Source organism: Rhinopithecus bieti, unplaced genomic scaffold, assembly GCF_001698545.2.
Source record: "Rhinopithecus bieti isolate Rb0 unplaced genomic scaffold, ASM169854v2 scaffold_7681, whole genome shotgun sequence".
Taxonomy (NCBI): domain Eukaryota; kingdom Metazoa; phylum Chordata; class Mammalia; order Primates; family Cercopithecidae; genus Rhinopithecus; species Rhinopithecus bieti.
Window position 1 is genome coordinate 6334696 of NW_016806571.1, and position 19638 is coordinate 6354333.

Consider the following 19638-nt stretch of genomic DNA (forward strand, 5'->3'; position numbering starts at 1 on the left):
CTCACTGCAAGCTCCACCTCCCAGGTTCATGCCATTCTCCTGCCTCAGCCTCCCGAGTAGCTGGGACTACAGGTGCCCGCCACCATGCCTGGCTAATTTTTTTTGTATTTTTTGGTAGAGACGGGGTTTCACCGTGTTAGCCAGGATGGTCCCGATCTCCTGACCTTGTGACCCGCCCGCCTCGACTTCCCAAAGTGTTGGGATTACAGGCGTGAGCCACCGCGCCCAGCCAGCTCACACTTTTAATTGGTTCAAAACATGTGACAAAAGTAATCATGCCTCCTCATTTTTAAACAGCTGTAAACCAATAACTTGATGTCCATAAATTTAGCTAATGATAGCAACACCTGCCAGCATCAACTCAAATTCCCTCTTTATTCTATTTCTTCTTCCATCTTGATTTTACCTGTCGCACAAAACCCACCAAAGCTTTGATGCCTGGAATAAATCTCACCTCCACTTCCACTTCCCCCAGAGGCCCTATGGCTCCTAGGCCTGGCTCCTTTGGCCCCCTGGCCAGGCCCACTGGTGCTGCCCTTCTCACAGCCCAGACCCACACTCACCTCCTAGTGGTACCTCTGGCCACACCTCCCTGTTTAAGCTAATCCTATGCTATAGCTCAGCATCTTTGTTTGAGAAGTTCTTACGTGGCATTTTTATTTTTCTCAAAGCACATCTCAGGTATAAGCTCTCCCTTGGTGGTTGTGAAAATGTGCTCTGTAGATGGCCGGGCATGGTGGCTCATGCCTGTAATCTCAGAACTTTGGGAGGCCAAGGCAGGTGGATCACTTAAGGTTAGGAGTTCGAGACCAGCCTGGCCAACATGGTGGTCTCTACCAAAAATACAAAAATTAGTTGGGTGTGGTGGCGCATGCCTGTAGTCCCAGCTACTCGAGAGGCTGAGACAGGAGAATCACTTGAACCCAGGAAGCAGAGGCTGCTGTGAGCTGAGATCATGCTACTGCACTCCAGCCTGAGCAATAGAGTGAGACTCTGTCTTTAAAAAAAAAAAAAAAAAAAAAATTGCTGTAGAGACACAGGGGCCACTGGAGATCCTTCTGTGGGTAAATGCTGAGAAAGTGGGCACCGGCTGCCACCTGACCTTACAGAGCATGTGTCAAGGTTTTCCTAAGAGTTCCCACGAGAAAAACACATTTTACCATTAAGAGGAAATGTTGAGCTACTGTCCTGCCCCAGCTTAGGACCTGGAATTCTCTTCCACGAGACCTTTGGCCTCCTTTAATGGGAAATAAATAAGGGCCTGTGTCCAGTTGTTCTTTAGGAGTTTCTTACGACCAAAGTCAGAGAGTCAAGTCAGGAATTATCCCTTAGGTGTGACAATGGCTCTGAAGGCAGGTGCTTTGGAGGTGAATGATAACCTGGCTCACAGCAGTGACCTGAGGATGCTTTTTGTGTCTGGACACTTGCTTGCTGCTCTCTAGTTAAATTTAGCTTTATTCATGACTAAGATTTTAAAAATCAGAGGAAAATGAAAAAACAGCCGATGACAAGAAAACAGACACATTTATCCCTTGTAAGTGTCTCTAACTACAGGTGGCAGCCTTTTGGAGGGTACACTGCTGTGTGAGTCAAGAAACCTAAACGTGTTTCTAGTTTTTGACTGAATAATCCCATTCCTTGGTATAAACCCCGAGAAAATAATTTATTAGAAAGAGTTAAAGTTGGGTCTCAGGCACATGTTTGATAATAGACGTTCTTCCAAACCGGGGGCAAATGATACAAATGGAAATGTACCAGTTCATTTGAAGAAATCAGCTTTTTCCTGACTTTGGGTTCCAGGAATTTATTATGTGTGACCTTATAGAGAAGGAACATCTTATAGGAGCATAATGTGTTCTACTGAGAAATGGGGACAGTTGGTGTCCCGAGCGACAACCATGCAGTGCCTGGAATGACTGGGTAGGCCCCAATTCCCTCTGCAGCTGCGAGCAAACACCTCGACCAGGGGTTTCTACAGCAAGAGTCACACTCTAGGGAGGGCCATGCAGGGTCCCCCTCCTCTCCAGGGACAGTGGATATGGTACAGATGGGCAGCGAGGGTGCCTCTAGACACAGTTCCCCCCAGGGTTTTCAGGAAAGAAAGGGTGATGTTTGATGTCACGGTCAGGGAGTGGCTCACTTAGGAGAAAACTAGACAGAAGGCTTTATGGTAACAGACCTGGCTGAACCGGCCTCCCGGAAGCCAGCCTCACACCGAAACAGAGACAGCTGGTGAAGGGGCAGAGAGACAGGGACACTGCATTTCCTCCTGTGCGATGCCAGCCCGGGAGATTGACAGCTGTCTCCAGAGTCACTGCCTGTGTCCCCTCCGGGAAACAGAACAGCTCCTTGGCCTTCCTTGTCTTCCTGTCTGAGCCAAGTTGCCTTAGGGGACAGCCAGTCTGCAGGCGACTAGGAGTTTGTCTTGTAATTTTTATTATTTTCACATTGAAAAGGTAAAGCAGGCGTGAGCCACTGTACCCAGCCTGTAATCCCAGTGCTTTGGGAGGCTGAGGTAGATGGATCGTTTGAGATCAGAAGTTTGAGACCAGCCTGGCCAACATAGTGAAACCCTGTCTCTACTAAAAATACAAAAATTAGCTGGGCATGGTGGTGGGCACCTGTAATCCCGGCTACTCAGGAGGTGGAGGTTGCACTGAGCTGAGATCGCACCACTGCACTCCAACCTGGGCAAAAGAGTGAGACTCCATCTCAAAAAAAAAAAAAAAAAAAAAAAAAAAAAAAAGGTAAAGCAGGTCCATTTTTGAGGTCCTTCATTTGTTGATTTTCATTACCTGCAGGAAGGGGAGTGGTATGTGTGTTGGGTGGGTGGGAGATGTCTTTAAATACTCAGGTGACAGGGCCCACTCACACTCGTTCTCTAGGAACCCTTATCTTAGAGCAAGCACGGCAAGAGAAAGGCTGATAAAATAGGATTGCGCAAAGGTTCTGAGGCCCACCTGGGGCCTTAAATACAGGGTTAATTGTATTTCCCTGTTGGACCTGATTTTCTTTGGGGAAAAGTGACTCCTCAAGTCTTTGGGAGTAAGTCTCCCGTCCCTCAGTGTGAGCTTCAGAATCACACCAGGTATTTCTGATCTTGCTCTGACTTTGAGTCTGCCCTTTCCTGGTGAAACTTGTCAGCTAGGGGGAGTTCGGTTTTTCCCTGGTGGATGATGGGTTGGGGAGAAAATGGATGAACAAAACAAAGACAAAACTAGGAAGCTATGGGAACTCTATCTTTGTTTGTGGAATGCCAGGTCTAGATGGGACCTTTGCCCGTGGTCTTGCCTGGCAGGGATGGGCCTGTTGTGAGTCTGGGTGGCCTCACCTCGTGGTCCTCCTGCAGGCACCCTCACTCAGCACGGTTCTCCTCTCACAGAACGGGCTTGTGGCGGGCAGCATGGACGAGCTGATGGGGGTGCTGGACTACCTGCAGCAGGAGGTGAGGCCGTGGGCCCAGGGCTCCCCTGAGGGCGGTGGGGCCCGTTTACCCTCACATGGCCTCCACCAGGGTGGGGAAATGGACCCCTGTGAGGGGGACTGGGACCCTTGGAAAAGGGGAAACTTTAGAGAACCCCATCTTCTCATCCTTTCAAATGAGAACATGGGCCAGGAGAGTGCACTCCGCTCCTGCAAAGGAAACTTCTGAGAGAAACTCGACTCTTCCTTGAGTCCTCGGTGGCCCTGCTCTTCCCTAAGGCCACTCTCTAGCTGAGTCTGGGTCAAGGATGAGATGGAGGGGGCCTGAGGACTTTCAAGACCTTTCTGCTCAGTGACCATGATGCTGCTGCAGGGTCTGAGAATCGGCTGGGGGTTGCTGTGACTCTGCCTACCGCTTTGCTCTCCTGGAGGGCAGCTTTCTGCTGGAGGAGGCTGCAGGCCCATAGCCCCAGTGATCTCACTCCCCCGTGGACACTGGTGGGAGACTCCCCCACCCACCGTGAGGGACAGAGAGTCCTGTTTCTGGATGGCACAGATGCAGGGCTGGCAGCGCGGACTGACCCCGACCAAACATCTCCCAAAGGATCATGCCAAGTTAATCAAGGGGAGGCCCATCACACTCAACCACACCCCAAACGGGGCCCAAGCAGGAGTTCCAGAAAGCCCAGCAGCCATGGCGACTTGACAAATACTCACCTTCCTCTCTCTGTGTCCTCCTAGGTCCCCAGAGCATTTGTAAACCTGGTGGACCTCTCTGAGGTTGCAGAGGTCTCTCGTCGGTATCAGGGCACTTGGCTCAGGTAAAAGGGGAAGGGGAATGAGACATGCATCTGTGACACGGCTGTCATGTGTGCGTCCTGTGGGGGCCCTTCATGTGCCTTAATCTGTGAGGGTCCCTAAAGAACAGAGGCCAAGGGAGGCCAAGAAACACGTGCGAGCTGACACCTGAGCGAGTGGCAGAGTCGGGGTGGGGCGGGGCCCCTGCCAAGCATTGTTTTGGGGACTGAGTCAAAGAATAAAATACTCGGTCTGGTTGATGTCGTGCCAGAGGCTCTCCTCCATGCCAGAGTGATTTGAGAGTTCGCCTTGGCAAAACATTCATAAGCTAAGAAGTGTTACTTCTGGAAATTGGATAGAAAAACATAGCCTAAATGTAGTTTAACTTCACAGAACTTGATTCCTATATATTTCTGAAAATGTTCATAGACTTTAAACTTTTTGGAGCCAAATCCTAAGAATTCTGGCTCTGAACCTAGAAAAGAAGTTCATGTAGAAAAAGTCAGGGCAAGGGTGGTGGAGAAAAGAGGGTGCTGGAAAGGAGAGCAGGGGGTACCGAGGGGAAGGAGGGCTCTGAAGAGGACGCAAGACAGAGAAGGTAGGGAAAGGAGAATGGGATGTGGGTGTCTGGTGTGAAGAGCAATGAGCGGGGAGGAGGAGGACTGAGAGATGAAGAGGGAGAAAAAGCATCCCTCTATCCCATACTTATCCACTAGGAAGAGCTTTTCTCCATCCCATATCCACTCCCCAGGAAAAGCTTCCCTCTGTCCCATACCCACCCCCCAGGGAGACTTCCCTCCCCCATACCCACCCCTAACCATACCCACCCCCCAGGAAGAGCTTCCCTCTATCCCCATACCCACCCCTATAAATCCAATACCACGCCCCTAGGGACGGCTACCCTCCATCCATACCTACCCCCCAGAGAAGCTTCTCCATCCCATACCCACCCCCTAACCCATACCCACCCCCCAGGGGATTCCCTCCATTCCATACCACCCCCTAGAAAGAGCTCACCTCCATCCACATTCTCACCCCTTAACCCATACCCACCCCCCAGGGAGAGCTTCCCTCCATCCCATACCCACCCCCCAGGAAGGGACCACCCACCCTCTGTTCTTCCCAACATTTGTGTCCTCTAAGACTTAAGCTTCTTTGTCCCTACTCCTTAAGCAACTCCTAGGCCCCTTCTTCCATAAGAGGTGGCCTAGATGCACCCTCTTCCCCCACACTGCCTCCCCTCTCTCATTTCTGGTGTGTTTCAACCTGCAGCCCTGCACCAGAGCCCTGCAACTGCTCAGAGAAGACCTCCAGGCTGGCCAAGGTGGTGATGCAGTGGTCTTACCAGGTGAGCCCACCCTGGGAGCCCAGGCTGCTGGCTCGCAGGGGTGGGGTGGTCGCCAAGGAGAACGGGACAATTAGTTGAGTTTGCTCATATTAGGACGTCTCCAGCTGAATTCGGGACTAAGTCAGGAGCAAAGAGAGCTGCTCTTGCTTCACGTCGTGCTGGTGATTTTGGGATTCCTGCGTGTAAAATGGGGGCTGCAGTACTGGTAGGGGTGCGAGTGGGGGGACAGTGGGGGCACTTTAGGCAAAAGATAGTGAGGAACTTCGAAGATTCATTCTGGAATGCTTTTGGTCATCAGTGCCACTTGTAGTACCACATCTGGGGCGGGTGAACTGGTTTTGCCCAGTGTGCCTGTCCCCAGCCTACAGCCCCAAGGCAAACCAGGGCTCCTGAAGATGCACATTCCAGTTCACAGAAGAGACCTCAAGAGAGGGTGAAGGGGTTGGGTGTGGTGGCTCACACCTGCAATCCCAACACTTTGGGAGGCTGAGGCGGGCAGATCACTTGAGGTCAGGAGTTCAAGACCAGCCTGGGCAAGATGGTGAAACCCCGTCTTTACTAAAAATACAAACATTAGCTAGGCATGGTAGCATGCGCCTATAGTCCCAGCTACTCGGGAGGCTGAGGCAAGAGAAGTCGCTTGAGCTTGGGAGGCAGAGGTTGCAGTGAGACGAGATCACACCACTGCACTGCAGCCTGGGCAAGAGAGCGAGACTCCGTCAAGTAAATAAATAAGGATGAAGGGCTCAATGAAAGCCATCATCCCTCTTAGCAAACAGCACAAAGCACAGTTTCTGTTAGCATGTGTTCACATATGAATTTTTATTTGAAGTTGCATGGCACCTCTCTCGCTCTGGCAATGACAACATGTTTTGAGTGGTTCAGGCCCCTGCCTCCACCAAACTTAGCTCTTGAAGAGAGCAGGGGGCCCTGCCACACGCTGGGCTGTCTTGTCATTCCTAAGCTTCTAAAGAATATATTTTAGGTCTGTCTCTGATATTACCTAATGCTGGCACTTCAGAGACAAATGAAAACTCAGCTCAGCTATCAAAGAGCCCTGAAGGGTGAGACAAGAGGGAGCTTCAGAATAGCACTTGAGAACAACACGAGGGGCAGATTCTGTCCCAGGGCTGCTGAGGATGATCTGGTCAGGGCTGGGGCCGGCTCTGCCTCGCTCATGTTCCTGGATGGGCACCTCTCTATTCCCTTCTCCAGGAAGCCTGGAACAGCCTCCTGGCCTCCAGCAGGTACAGTGAGCAGGAGTCCTTCACGGTGGTTTTCCAGCCTTTCTTCTATGAAACCACCCCATCTCTACCCTCGGTAAGTGGGGGCTGCATGGCGTATCAAGAGGGTGGTTGGGGCCAGGCGTGGTGGCTCACTCCTGTAATCCCAGCACTTTGGGAGGCCGAGGTGGGCGGATCACCTGAGGTCGGGAGTTCGAGAGCAACCTGGCCAAGGTGGTGAAACCCCGTCTCTACTAAAAATACAAAAATCAGCCAGGCATGATGGTGAGCGCCTGTAATCCCGGCTACTCGGGAGGCTGAGGCATGAGAATCGCTTGAACTCAGGAAGCGGAGGCTGCAATGAGCTGAGATTCTGCCACTGCACTCCAGCCTGGGCAACAGAACGAGACTCAGTCTAAAAAAAAAAAACTGTGAAGAGTGTGGTGGGGAGAAGGCCTGGGCCATACATCTGTTCCTGTCCCCTCTCCCACCGTTACCCCAACAAGACTCAGCCCAGTTCAGCTCTCCTGAACCCAGGATGCATAGTCTTAGGGGAAATACCCCCATATTCTCTTATACTTTCCTGTACAATTTCCTCACAGGGTTGAACAGCCCACATGAGACGGGCTGTTAGAGGCAGGGCAGCCCAAGGTAGCCCAGGGTGAATGGCCTAGCTTCCCCTCTTGGCTCTGGGGTGGCCGGCTGTGTGACCTTAGACAAGGTATTGAACTCTGTTCTGTAAAATCAGGGCCGTTTAGTAACATGTCCTCCCTCTCGGTGGCCATCAGGGCCACATGAGTTAATACTTGGGGGGACGTAGAGTGGCGTCTGGTGCTGGGGAAGCACTTGTACCTCTTGGCCATCGTGGTTATTCCAAAGAGAATCTCCAGGGATTCCAGCTCTTGTCCCTCCTGCTGCACGCTCCTCTCCATCCATCTCTAGAAGGGAGGGGAATCTGAGTTTCCCTTGCCCCCTCCCCCAGATCACTGGGCAAGGGGCCGCCCAGACCATGTAGCACTTGGTCCACACTTGCTGACTGAGGTCTCTGCAGCCTCTGGGGCCTCAGTCCTGTGTCTGGGGACAGTCCCTCCCTCCAGGCTTCTGGCTCCTGCCTGTTGGAATCCTTGTGCCATCTCCATGCCATAAACAGTGTTTAAAGTGATGGTTTAAGAGGATGAAGAGAAATATTAGCTCACGTTCCCTTCCTTCATCCTCCTATTCAGATCACACCTGAATCATTTCCCTGCCACCCCCTCCTTCCACTATTTGGTTCAGTGACAGAGAACCCCATGATGACATGGAGCTGCCACCTGCTCCTGCAGGCCCTGACCTCAGAGCCCTGACCCCCGTCAGTGGTTCCATAAGTGCCCCTGTTATTAATGAGAGGAGGGGCTGAGAGAAAGGGCCTGGACAGATCAGGCCACCCCAACTCTACGCCAGAGAGGGCTTCAAAGTGTGCAGCAGGTCCGCTGCATTCCTGGGGAGACACAAGGTCCCGCTGTCAATTGGTTCTCTTTCAGGAGGACCCCCCACTCCAGGATTCTACCACACTGGCCTGGCATCTCTGGAATAGGATGGTGAGTAGATGGGACTGGGGTGGGACCCACAGAGGAGGGGCAGGGTCTCCACCACCACTGAGCCCACCGTGCTAGGAGGGGCCCCAGGGCGCCCCAGGATCCCAGGACAATGGTTCTGGGCCACCAGGGATGCTTCTCTCTCCTGGTGATGCCCCTCTCTGACTGAATGAGAGTTTGCCTTGCCACACGTACTGGGCTGCAGCCAGCCCAGTGAGCAGCAGGGGTCTCACCGGAGCCTCAGTCCTGCTTTCCCAGAGGCAGGGCCGTTTCTCAGAGTCTGTGTGGAAGACCTGCTTGAGTCTAACCCTGGGGAGTGCGCTCCCCTCACCATTCCTGGTCAGCCTGGCCTCGCGCTTAGGCGGTGGCGTGCGGTGGTCAAGGCCCAGGGCGGTGCCTGGGACAAGCATGGACTTCAGCGTGATGAAGGCCTGGATTGGAATGCTAAGCCCACCACTCGCAAGCTCTGTGAACTCAGGTCTCAATGCTCGTTCTGCAAAATCCAGGTCAGTCTCTGGCCCAACATGTCTAGCGCGCAGCTCGCTCCTGGCCTGTAGTAAGCACTCCACATTGGTTGGCCTTTTTACTGTAACTGTAACAGGATTTCCCCAGATTCCAAAGCCTCCCCCCGCCCCGCCCCCAGGGATATCTGGGATTAGTCAGGGGATGGAATGTGACATCAAGGCTTTGAACCTTTTCAGGGCATCAGACGGAGACCTGATTTTGCCATTTATTTTCTTCCCACCCAAGCTGCCTTATTTTTAGAATTCTAGTGACAGAAATTCATTGTTCTTCTTTTGTGGATCCATCTCTACAACTGACATAGTGTGTTGAGTACCAGGGACAGCTACATTTCAGCACACGTGAGCCAGTGTGAAACAGAGTGCAGGGAGGGAAGGGGCACAGCCTCCGACAGTCCCAGACACTGGAAACATACTGTCCTTTGAAGAAGGCATTTGAGTTCTCTGAATAGGGACGATTTTCAGTGTGCCTGGCACTTGCAGGGAATATGTCCCCAGAAATCCACTTTGCTGCTGATCTCCCATGATGGGCAGAGAAGAGGAATCTGGCCCCTCCAGCAGGGACTGCTCTCCCGAGCCCTCTCTCAGGGAGAGCAGGGCTGATGATTCCACTGCAGCCAAACCTCTCCCTTCCTGCCATCTTTCTCCCAACCAACAAAAGGACACCTGTGACATGCCCTGCCCTTGGAGGTGCCATACCACCTTGTGCCCTGCCCTTGTACCCTCCATGGTTCCAAGAAGGATACAAGAGACCCACCAAATGTGGCTTCTGTCCTCACCAGGCTTCAGGCGTAGCTGGGAAGGGCCCGACAGCCCAGAGGAACAAGAGTCCACAGGGACTTAGCCAGCAGTGATGTGCTGGGCCATGCACCAGGAAGCAATGTGAACGATGAGGCCAGGAGAGCCCATGAAGAAGCAATTTGAATGGGCTTTGTGAAATGTGTTGGAGGAGGTCAGGGAGGGCGTTCCCAGGCAAAGGGACCTTTGTGAGCAAAGGGCATGGAGAGAAGAACGCGTCAGATGCAGCAGCAAGGGCAGGAAGAGGCCTGTCTGATAAGAGAAGAGATACAGAGATAATACGGCTCCGAGCATGAAAGGAGCCCTTGAGCACCAGACAGAGAAGCTGGAGAGGGCAGGTCCAGGGAGGGGCTGGATTCCTATCGCTTTCTCCCTTCATCATGCTATTTGTCCTTGATGGTGGTAGCAATAACAATCACAACCACCTTTACAGAGCTGCCGGGTGATGGTCCCGTGCATACAAATAAGGTACACCCCACGTACGGTCTCTTAAAACTACTTGAGGGTCAGGATGAGCATGTACACAGGAATGGAAGGTCTCACCCTCAAGGCCAAAGGCCTGTGACACAGAGAGTGTCACAAGGGCTTAGAAGGGGAGGAGGATGTGGCTTTCCTGGGTAAGCAGTGACCTCCCTCTCTCCACACCCATACGACAAGTCCAGTTTCCCAGTGCAAACCCGAGGTTCCTGTGGCCTCAGCCAGCAGGGACATGTGGAGCGGGGAGAGACAGGATAAGAGGGGGTTCCCCCAAGCATCCCCAGTCCCTAGTTTCCTCACAAGCAAAATGCCAGACCATCTCACAGTTCCCAGATCCAGCACAGCTGCTGGAACACATCAGAAGCCCCTGCAGACCCAAATTCAGCCATGAGAAGCAACGAGTGTCACAGGTTAGGGCAAAGGGCACTGGACGGGAGCCAGAAAGCCTGGGCTCTGGTTTCAGTCCCACTTTCGGTGGTTTCTTGAGGCAAGTCACATGGTCTTTCAGGGTGTCCATTTTCTCTACCTGCCAAAAAGGTCTCACCACCCTTAGCCAGTACCTGAGGGCTTGTCGAAGATACAGGAGGGCACTGGGCTCCTCCTACCCTTGGTTTCACTAATTTCGACCTCCAGGTGCAGGGAGGGCAGGAGTCTCTGCCACCACATCTATGATTCTTTGCTGGGCTGGACTGGGACACCGCGGTGGAAAGCAGGTGTGCCTGTTCTGTGTCCACCCTCGCAGACACACAGAGTCCAGGTGAGGGCTACCCTCTGTGTGGGGAGCAGAGAGGGACCGGCAGAATCCCATGATCACGAGGAGTCCAGGTCCACCACTCTGTCCTCAATCACCCCTGGACACAACTGTGGGGAAGGAGAGGAGCTCTCAGCTCTGCAGCCTACAAAGCCACATACCCAGACCATGTCAGCATCCTCCCTCCCTCCGTCATCCTCCAAGCCCTAGCATAGGTGAGCTTTGAGGACCAGCAAAGGAAAACCTCCACACACCAGCATGGGAGGTGACAGCAGCCCCATCTAAACGTGCCTGGAACGTCCTGGCTGAGTGAGGCCTCCAGGCTGAAGCTTGTACTGGTGCCAAGCCGAGGAGGATTTTGTGTCTGGGACACGGTTCGTTCCCTGGGCCCTTTCTGCTGCTGCCTCAATAATTTCTGGTAATTCTTGTACATCGGTCGTTTTGAAGGGACCCGCCTTTAGGGAACTGATGTCTCTGGCCCTTTCCGCAATCACTGACCCCACCTTATGCCAAGTCAACACCAGGGGCCCAAGCCATGGGCAGAATAAGGAACTTGGGGATTGCTCACAGCCCAGGGAGGATTCTGCTGCTCAAAGAGGATTTTTAAGGTCATTGCCCTCACCCCTTCCACACAGCAGTTCATTCCTCGGTGGCAGGGAAGCCATGCTGGCGAGATGTGCAGAGTGGAGTGGAAGCCCAGACCGGCCCCGGTTGTCCCTGGAGTAAATAGCAGCGCACGTGTGTTTATGGGCCTCACAGCGGGGCAGGAGAAAGAGGCACACACAAGAAATTATTTGAAGTAACTGTGTCGTTTCCATCCTCTCTGGGGATGCAGGAGAAGAAAGGGTCAGAGTCAGTGTAAAGGGAATAAATGGAAGCGAGGAGGATGGAGGAGACTCCTAAAGAGATATTTAGGACAATGTTCTCAACAGAAATGGGCTTCTTGGGAAAACCTATGAATTTTCCTTCTTTGAGGCCCTTTTAAAAAACTGGTTTCTGCTGTATCCACTTTATCAGAATCATTTAGATATGGCTCTTTCAAGGTTTCTTTCCAGATTCCATTATGGATTAAATTCTTGGAAGACTGGGGAAAGGTGGGTGTGGTGGCTCATGCTTGTAATCCCAGCACTTTGGGAGTCCGAGGCAGGAGGAATGCTTAAGCCCAGGAGTTTGAGACCAGCCTGGGCAACGTGACAAAACCCTGCCTCTACTACAATATGAGAAATTAGCTGGGCATGGTGGCACACGCCTATAGTCCCGGCTATTCAGGAAGCTGAGGGGGGAGAATCACCAGAACCCAGGAAGTCGAGGCTGCAATGAACTGTGATCACACCACTGCACTCCAGTCTGAGCAATGAGAGTGAGACCCTGTCTCAAAAAAGAAAAAAAAAAAAAATGGGGAAGAGAAGGTGTCAAGACAGATCAACACCTGGCCCTCACCCAGGCCTGCTCAGTACTTCTTTTCACAGCCGCCTTGAATGTTCCAGGGGGACCTTGTTTCTAGGAGCGGCCACCATCAGAATAAAACAAAAAGAAGCATGGAGTCTATTTCCTCCCCTAGGCCTTGAGTTAGAGAGTTGCCACTCCTTTTCCAAATGTTCAGCTAATTATGCCTCCTTATCTGGTTCTCCTTCAGTCTGACTGAAGAGCCAGTTCCACTAAGGGTAAAGTTCTTTTCTTGTTTCTTGTTTACTGGGGCACAGATGCTGGGGTAAGATACCGCTGAGGAATCTGAAATCCTCAACCGAGCCAGACAGGCTGCCCCATCCAGTAGCTTCCCACGTCCCTTGGCAGAGTCATTGGAAGGGGAGGTGAGGGCCAGAGGTACCAGCAGAGCCCAGCAGCTGTGGGCAGCCAGATGACAGTAAAACTGGTTCTCAAACAGTAGGAAATAGCACATGCAGAAGAAAATCTGCAATCCCTCCAAGCCATTGCGTTTTTCTTTTTAAGTGTTTATATATGTATAATGAACATTTTAAAATAACAAAAAAAAAAACTTAAAAAAAAAATCCCTCCCTCCTCTAATTCTTCAACGGCCTTCACTTCCCTATGTCTAATGCTTTTACTAAGTTGATAATCTGCTGGTTTCTCCTGCTGTTATACCATAAATATTTTATCTGTGTTATTAGATGTCATTTGATGGCCTTTGTGGTTGTCATTTAAGTAGCTGCCTATTTCAGAGCGGATACCACACCACCCACTCCTGGCACACTAGATACTCTAGCGGTTTGTGAGTGCTGGCTGTGCCGTGTTCCACGTCACTGTATTTGTGACCCCGTGAAAGACGTGAGACTTGACCTAGGCCCCATAACTTGCTTCCCTCAAAGCTGTGGAAGCAGTTCTCAGGGAACGGAGGGTTTTCATTCTCTGTTGTGCACAGATTTACCTACGTTTGGGTTGTGGACACAGGCTGCGGGCAGGACTTGGGAAAGAAGACATGCTTTATGCAAAAGCGATGCATCTGCCCTTCCTTCCCATACCGGCTCTCCTCTCTAAGGGAACTTGAATCCGTGAGCCAGAAAGTAGCTGGGCAGCAAGGAGGAGACAAGAAGCCAAGCTGGATAACCGGCCCACACGTGATCAGAAAGCTGCATGACCCATCACGAGATGTTTGGATGGATTCAGGATACCAGTGTTGGAGTCCCAGCTCTGCCCTGGCTGGCTGGGCCCCACCTCAACCTCTGTTGTGCAGCTTCTCCTTCTAGGAGAGGTAGACTAGGAAGTCCCTTCAATTTAAAAAAAAAAAAAAAAAAAAGCTTCCTCTCATTCTGTGGTTCTCAAACTCGGGTGTGCCTCAGAATCACCTGGAGAGCTGTCCCAGGGACAGACTGCTGCCTCAGCCCCGGAGTCTCAGACTCAGTCGGTTGGGGATGGGGGCTGGTCACGTGCATTTCTAATGCGTTCCCTGGTGCTGCTGCTGGACTAATAAGTCTTTCTCACTGGTGGCTTGGCAGGCTGCTACCTGCACAAAACTTCCCTGTTCTAAAGCCCACGTTCCTTTCTAGATGGAGCCAGCAGGAGAGAAAGATGAGCCACTGAGTGCAAAACACAGGAGGCCAATGAAGTGTCCCTCTCAGGTAGGAGGGACTGGGCAGGGGAGGGACTCTTACTGAATCGAGGGCGCGGCGGGGGGGTGGTCAAGTGGGCTTTGCTGTGACGTGGGTCTTAACTGAGATAAGAGTCCTGGCTCTGTTCTTCTGGGCCTGCACACAGTTTTGCATACATAGCAGGCCTAATGTTTACAGCTGTGGGCCACGAGAGCTGTTTCAGCAAAACAGCAGCCTCCTCCATGCCTGTGGAAGGCATAGGAACAAGGCCACAGCTCACCTGGCCCCAAATGCTGCCCCCACGTATCTCCTCTGGGTCCTGGCCCTCTGCCTCAGATGCCATTTCCAGACCTTCCTCTACCTCAGAGTGGCAAAGAAGGGAGGGATGGTGAGAATCTAGGTGCCTGAAAGGGAGATCATTTTGACTACATCTTAAATATGTGTCTAGTATGTAGTAGGCTTATAATTAATATTTCCAAATAAATGGATGACAAAATAACTGGACATAAATGAATGAGTTTTTTTTTTTTTTTTTTTTTTTTGAGATGGAGTCTCGCCCTGTTGCCAGGCTGGAGTGCAGTGGCACAATCTTGGCTCACTGCAACCTCCGCCTCCCGGGTTCAAGCGATTCTCCTGCCTCAGCCTCCCAAGTAGCTGGGACTACAGGCACGTGCCACCATACCCACCTAATTTTTTTGCATTTTTAGTCTATCATTTAATGCTAGTCAAGTATTTGGCTTTCTTGATGAATTGGTAAGTTTTTTGTTACTATGCAATAAGAAGTATACAATTCACCTTGTTTCCCTTTTTGCTTTGGCTGCCAAGAAGCTTAAAATTAGATTCCCTTCTCATCAAAATATATGTACTTAGCCTGGTAGCATGAACCTCCAGGGTAAAGAGCAAGAGAGTCTGGTGTCACAAATGGGAAATGTCAGCGCATTCATGAGTCCTTTAGGGACCAGAGAGAAGAGCCAGAGAATGGTTTGGTCCTCGTTGGAAACATGATGTCAATGTTCCGAGTTGGCCAAAAGCATCACTGGATGCTCAAGCCTGATAATTAAGGGATACAGACTTCTGGGTCGCGATTCCAATATGTCACCTTTCCCTGCAGGAGAGCCCCTATCTGTTCAGCTACAGGAACAGCAACTACCTGACCAGACTGCAGAAACCCCGAGACAAGCTTGAGGTAAGGAAAGGGTTTCTGTAATTGACAAACATGCAAATGAACCAGGGGCTGCACTCCTTGCTGAATCTTTGGAACCTTCCACGTGGTTCTTTTCTTTCTCTCTTTTGAGATGGAGTCTCGCTCTGTTGCCCAGGCTGGGTTTCAGTGGCGCCATCTCGGCTCACTGCAACCTCCACCTCCTGGGTTCAAGCAGTTCTCCTGCCTCTGTCTCCTGAGTAGCTGGGGCTACAGGTGCGCACCACCACGCCTGGCTAATTTTTGTATTTTTTGTAGTAGAGATGGGGTTTCGCCGTGTTAGCCAGGCTGGTCTTGATATCCTGACCTCAAGCAATCTGCCTGCCTCAGCCTCCCAAAGTGCTGAGATTACAGATGCGAGCACTGCACCCGGCCTGGATTTTTTTAAAGCAGATCAACTGGCCAGATTTGCAACCTCAATACAATTTTTTTTATTTTTTTTATTTTTTTTATTTTTTTTTTGGCGGGTAGGAGGGGACAGAGTCTCGCTATATCACTCAGGCTGAAGTCCAATGGTGTGATCTCAGCTCACTGCAACCTTAGCCTCCTGGGTTCAAGTGATTCTCCTGCCTCAGCCTCCTGAGTAGCCGGGATTATAGGCGCACACCACCACACCTGGCTGATTTTTTGTATTTTTAGTAGAGATGGGGTTTCACCATGTTGGCCAGGCTGGTCTCGAACTCCTGACCTCATGATCCACCCACCTCAACCTCCCAAAGTGCTGAGATTACAGATGTGAGCCACTATACTCAGCCATTCCATGTGGTTCTTAACGTCCTGAAACTCCCGCTGCCTCTGGACCTATGGAGGGCTGCCATAGACCGCTGATGTTCAGTCAGGACAGGTTGGAGGAGGGAGAAGGATCCAGCATGTGGCCGTCCCCTGGGTGCCTAGAAGCAGGTCTCCCCCACAGTTTATCTTCAGAGCTTCCTCCGCAACCAGCATAGGGGCTTTACAGAGAGTGTGTACTGCCCAGCACCTCCTGTTCCCAATCTGTTGTGATGTAAGACAGATTCTTCTGACCCTTCCCAAATCTCTGAAAAATTCTTCTAAAATCATCTGAGAACTTCATCTGAAGAGAAAATTAACAAAGAGCAGAGATACGTGGTGAGGTCTGAACCCAGACAGTGTGGAACTCAAAAGCCCTTGAGTGGGTCCACACTGGTGGGGGGCCCCTGACAGGCACTCATGCCTTGATCACTGCTTTTCTCAGGAGTCTCCCCATGAGACTTCCTGTGGAGAGTAGGCAGGGCACCCTGAGCTCCTCTGGGAAAGCAAGGAACACTCGAGGGTTGATGTCTTCTTTCCCAGAGAAGCGGGGACTGGGGGGTGCTGAGACAAATTTGGTCCTAGTGACATCCTTCCCTTCCTATTTTATGGAAAAGAGTGAGATTTACTCCAAATAGTGGAGGCAGAGTTGATGGCCTGGGCTTCCACCCTGAGGGACACAATGTGAGAGACTCGATTTATCAACTTGACTCACACTAACCAGCATAGCAATGAGGGTAAACCTGAGATGCAGCATGGCACAATGAGGTAAAGTAACCAGCTCTCGGTTCAAATCCAGAGTCTTCTACTTATGGGCTCTGTGTCAATGAGCAAGATACTTAACCTCTCTGTGCCTTAGTTTTTTAACCTGGAAAATAATGACAGTAATAGCCCTACCTTGTGGAGTTATTAATAAATTGTCATAAGTCAGTAAGTATAAAGCACTTATAATAGAATCTAACATACCATGAGTTCTATGTAAGTATTGCTATCATTATCATTGGATAAAAGCAGTGATACAATTCTTCAGGACACATTATTAACTATCTGCTATATACCACTAGAACTCAGTCTGGTAGAGAAATGGACAAGTCAACAGGCAATTATAGCACAATGGTACTATAATAGGTACGGTAATGCATGTTTTCATGGGGTATTCTGGGAACACAGAGGAAGAGAAACTAACGCAGACAGGAGAAAGTTGAAGAAGGCTTTCCAAAGGATGCCCATGACCTCAGTCTTGAAGGGTGACTAAGGCTGAGGCAGATCGATGGGAGGGTGAGCAAACAGAAGGAAGGAAAGGGAAAGGGGAGAGGGTAATACTTGGGCAAATGCATGGATGCAGGAAAATATGGAGACTTAGGTCAAGGGCTGGTGGTTTAGAATGTTTAGTGGCCTCTTAGGCCATGCTAGGGAGATAGGACTTTTTGCTGAAGTTAATACAGAGTAGTAATGTATTTGTTCAACTAACAAATATTGGTTGAGCATCCACTATGCCAGGCACTGTTCTAGGCTCTGGGGACACAATAATCAACAACACAGATAAAAATCCCTGCCTTCACTGAGAACTTGGGCAGAGGAGTGACACATCATATCACATTGAGAACAACCAACTACTCTGGATAGATTCAGAGGGTGAGGAGCAAGTCTGTGGGACAGATGGCCATGATACTGGTGAATCATTGCAGTATTCTGGCAAGAAATAACAAAGGCCTGAACTTAGGTGGAGGCAGAGGCACTGGAGCAGAGGGAACAGATTTGGGAACACTTGGAAAAGATGTGGACAACTGGATATGAGTGTTGAAGGAGAGGGAGAAATCTTAAAAGACATCAAAGTTTTACTTTATCTTAAATGATGTTTTCCAAAATAGAGGCCCCACTTACCCATTTCCAATTAGCAAAATCCATTTTCCTTATTTCCCTGTGTGTCTCGTTTCAGGTAAGAGAAGGAACAGAAATCAGATGTCCTGACAAGGACCCCTCCGATACGGTTCCCACCTCAGGTACACAGCTTGCACCCAGGGATTTTTAAATTTGTCAGGGCCTGAAATCATCCAAGTAAGGGCTTTCCACATAACCTGAAATACTCCAGAGTGGTTTCTCAGGGGCAATGGAAATAACTCTATGTATATTTGTAAGGCCATGTCTGTGTCTGATTATTCTTTAACTAAAATGTGATATCATTATCAGAAAGCATTTATTGAGCAGTAACCCTGTACCAGGCCATGTTCTGCAAAGAACCCAGTGTTAAGTTGTGTGAGTTGCCATGGTCCCTGCCTTGAAGCCTTGATGGGTGAATTTGTTCTCCAAAAGAGCAAAACTGCCTTTAAGCAGAAAGCAAAAGTAGCCAGTCCATAGTCCCTGTCTGAGTCGCCTGCAGGTTCACTCACATACAGAATGCACTCAGACACCACGCAGAGCAGGAAAGCACATCGTCTTATGAACGTGCCATCTTCACTGCCTCTCAGTATTTCTAAAATGTCTGTTGCTGGGTCACAAAATGGGATGTTCTAGGCAGTCATCAGCAACCTTCCCAAAGACGGTCTGCCTAAGGGCTATACCTTTGCCTCCAGGCAAGGCAGCCTGGGGGTGATAGCTATGGGCATGTAACCGTGGGAAGTCACAGACATCTGGTGACCTGACTGACTCAAAACATCAGCCTAGGAGCATCTGTAGCAGTGTTATAGATTCCCATGCTTGATCCTAAAGGGGGACTCACATGTCCATTTATTTGTTCATTTATTTACTCATTTGTGTGTTAGAGGATTGTTGAGTGCCTCCTTGCCTTCAGGAGTTTACATTCTAATTGATCTATTGCCTCTCATGGCCTCAGAATTGTAAAAAAACAGAAAATGAAGTTTGGGGATGTCATAGTGCCTAGCAAGAATCTTCCGGGGATGCAAATCTTTGTACTCAGATTATCTTCTTGTGCTGAGCATCAGGAGAGCAAATAAATGCTTGGCTGCCCTTCACACATGCCGTAGCTCTCCATGCTCCAACTAAGCCACATGGCTGGCAGGGAAGTTAAAAATATTCTAACCAAAACCTTGGTATATAACTGATACTTGTTCTAAGTTGCAGAAGAATGGAATAGGGGATATAGATTTTACATATACACATTTAGTCTTTATTTCCCCCCATACATGGTGCCAACTCATTCCTATTAGTTTACTAGCAGGATTTTATTAGCAGAAATAAATTATCAGCTTCATATGTAGACCCTCCTATGGTAAACACCCTTACTCAAAAATAGATAGATTAGGTATAGACACAGATAGATAGATGTGTGTTTATATAGATAGATGTGTGTATATATAGGTGTATGTCTATAGATATATATATAGAGAGAGAGAGAGAATTTTTTTTTTTTTGAGATAGAGTCTCACTCTGTTGCCCAGGCTGGAGTACAGTGGCATGATTGTGACTCACTGCAGCCTCGACCTCCTGGGCTCAAGTGATCCTCCTGCCTCAGCCTCCAAGCAGCTGGGACTACAGGCATGCATCACCACACCTGCCTTTTTTTTTTTTTTTTTTTTTTTTTAAGAGATAGGGTCTTACTGTTGCCCAGGCTGATCTTGAACTCCCAGGCTCAGGTGATCCTCCAGTGCTGGGATTACAGGCATAAACCAGCTCACCTGGTCTAGAGAGAACATCTGAATGTTTTAATAGCCACACACATTTACAGCAAAGTCATATCCATTCCCTTTTT

The 19638-nt window shown here is 50.1% G+C and overlaps 1 protein-coding gene across 2 annotated transcripts in view; it reads left to right on the plus strand.

The window, feature by feature from the left end:
- PLB1 (phospholipase B1) overlaps positions 1–19638 on the plus strand; it is a 149649-nt gene that overhangs the window by 39695 nt on the left and 90316 nt on the right. The window contains exons 10-17 of one of the 2 annotated variants that reach the window (XM_017877010.1): positions 3350–3445; positions 4165–4244; positions 5494–5569; positions 6785–6889; positions 8313–8369; positions 13919–13990; positions 15072–15146; positions 17869–17932. In XM_017877010.1, the coding sequence (XP_017732499.1) occupies positions 3350–3445; positions 4165–4244; positions 5494–5569; positions 6785–6889; positions 8313–8369; positions 13919–13990; positions 15072–15146; positions 17869–17932 (625 nt within the window). The remainder of the gene's footprint in view (positions 1–3349; positions 3446–4164; positions 4245–5493; positions 5570–6784; positions 6890–8312; positions 8370–13918; positions 13991–15071; positions 15147–17868; positions 17933–19638) is intronic. The other variant, XM_017877011.1, reaches the window with a different exon arrangement.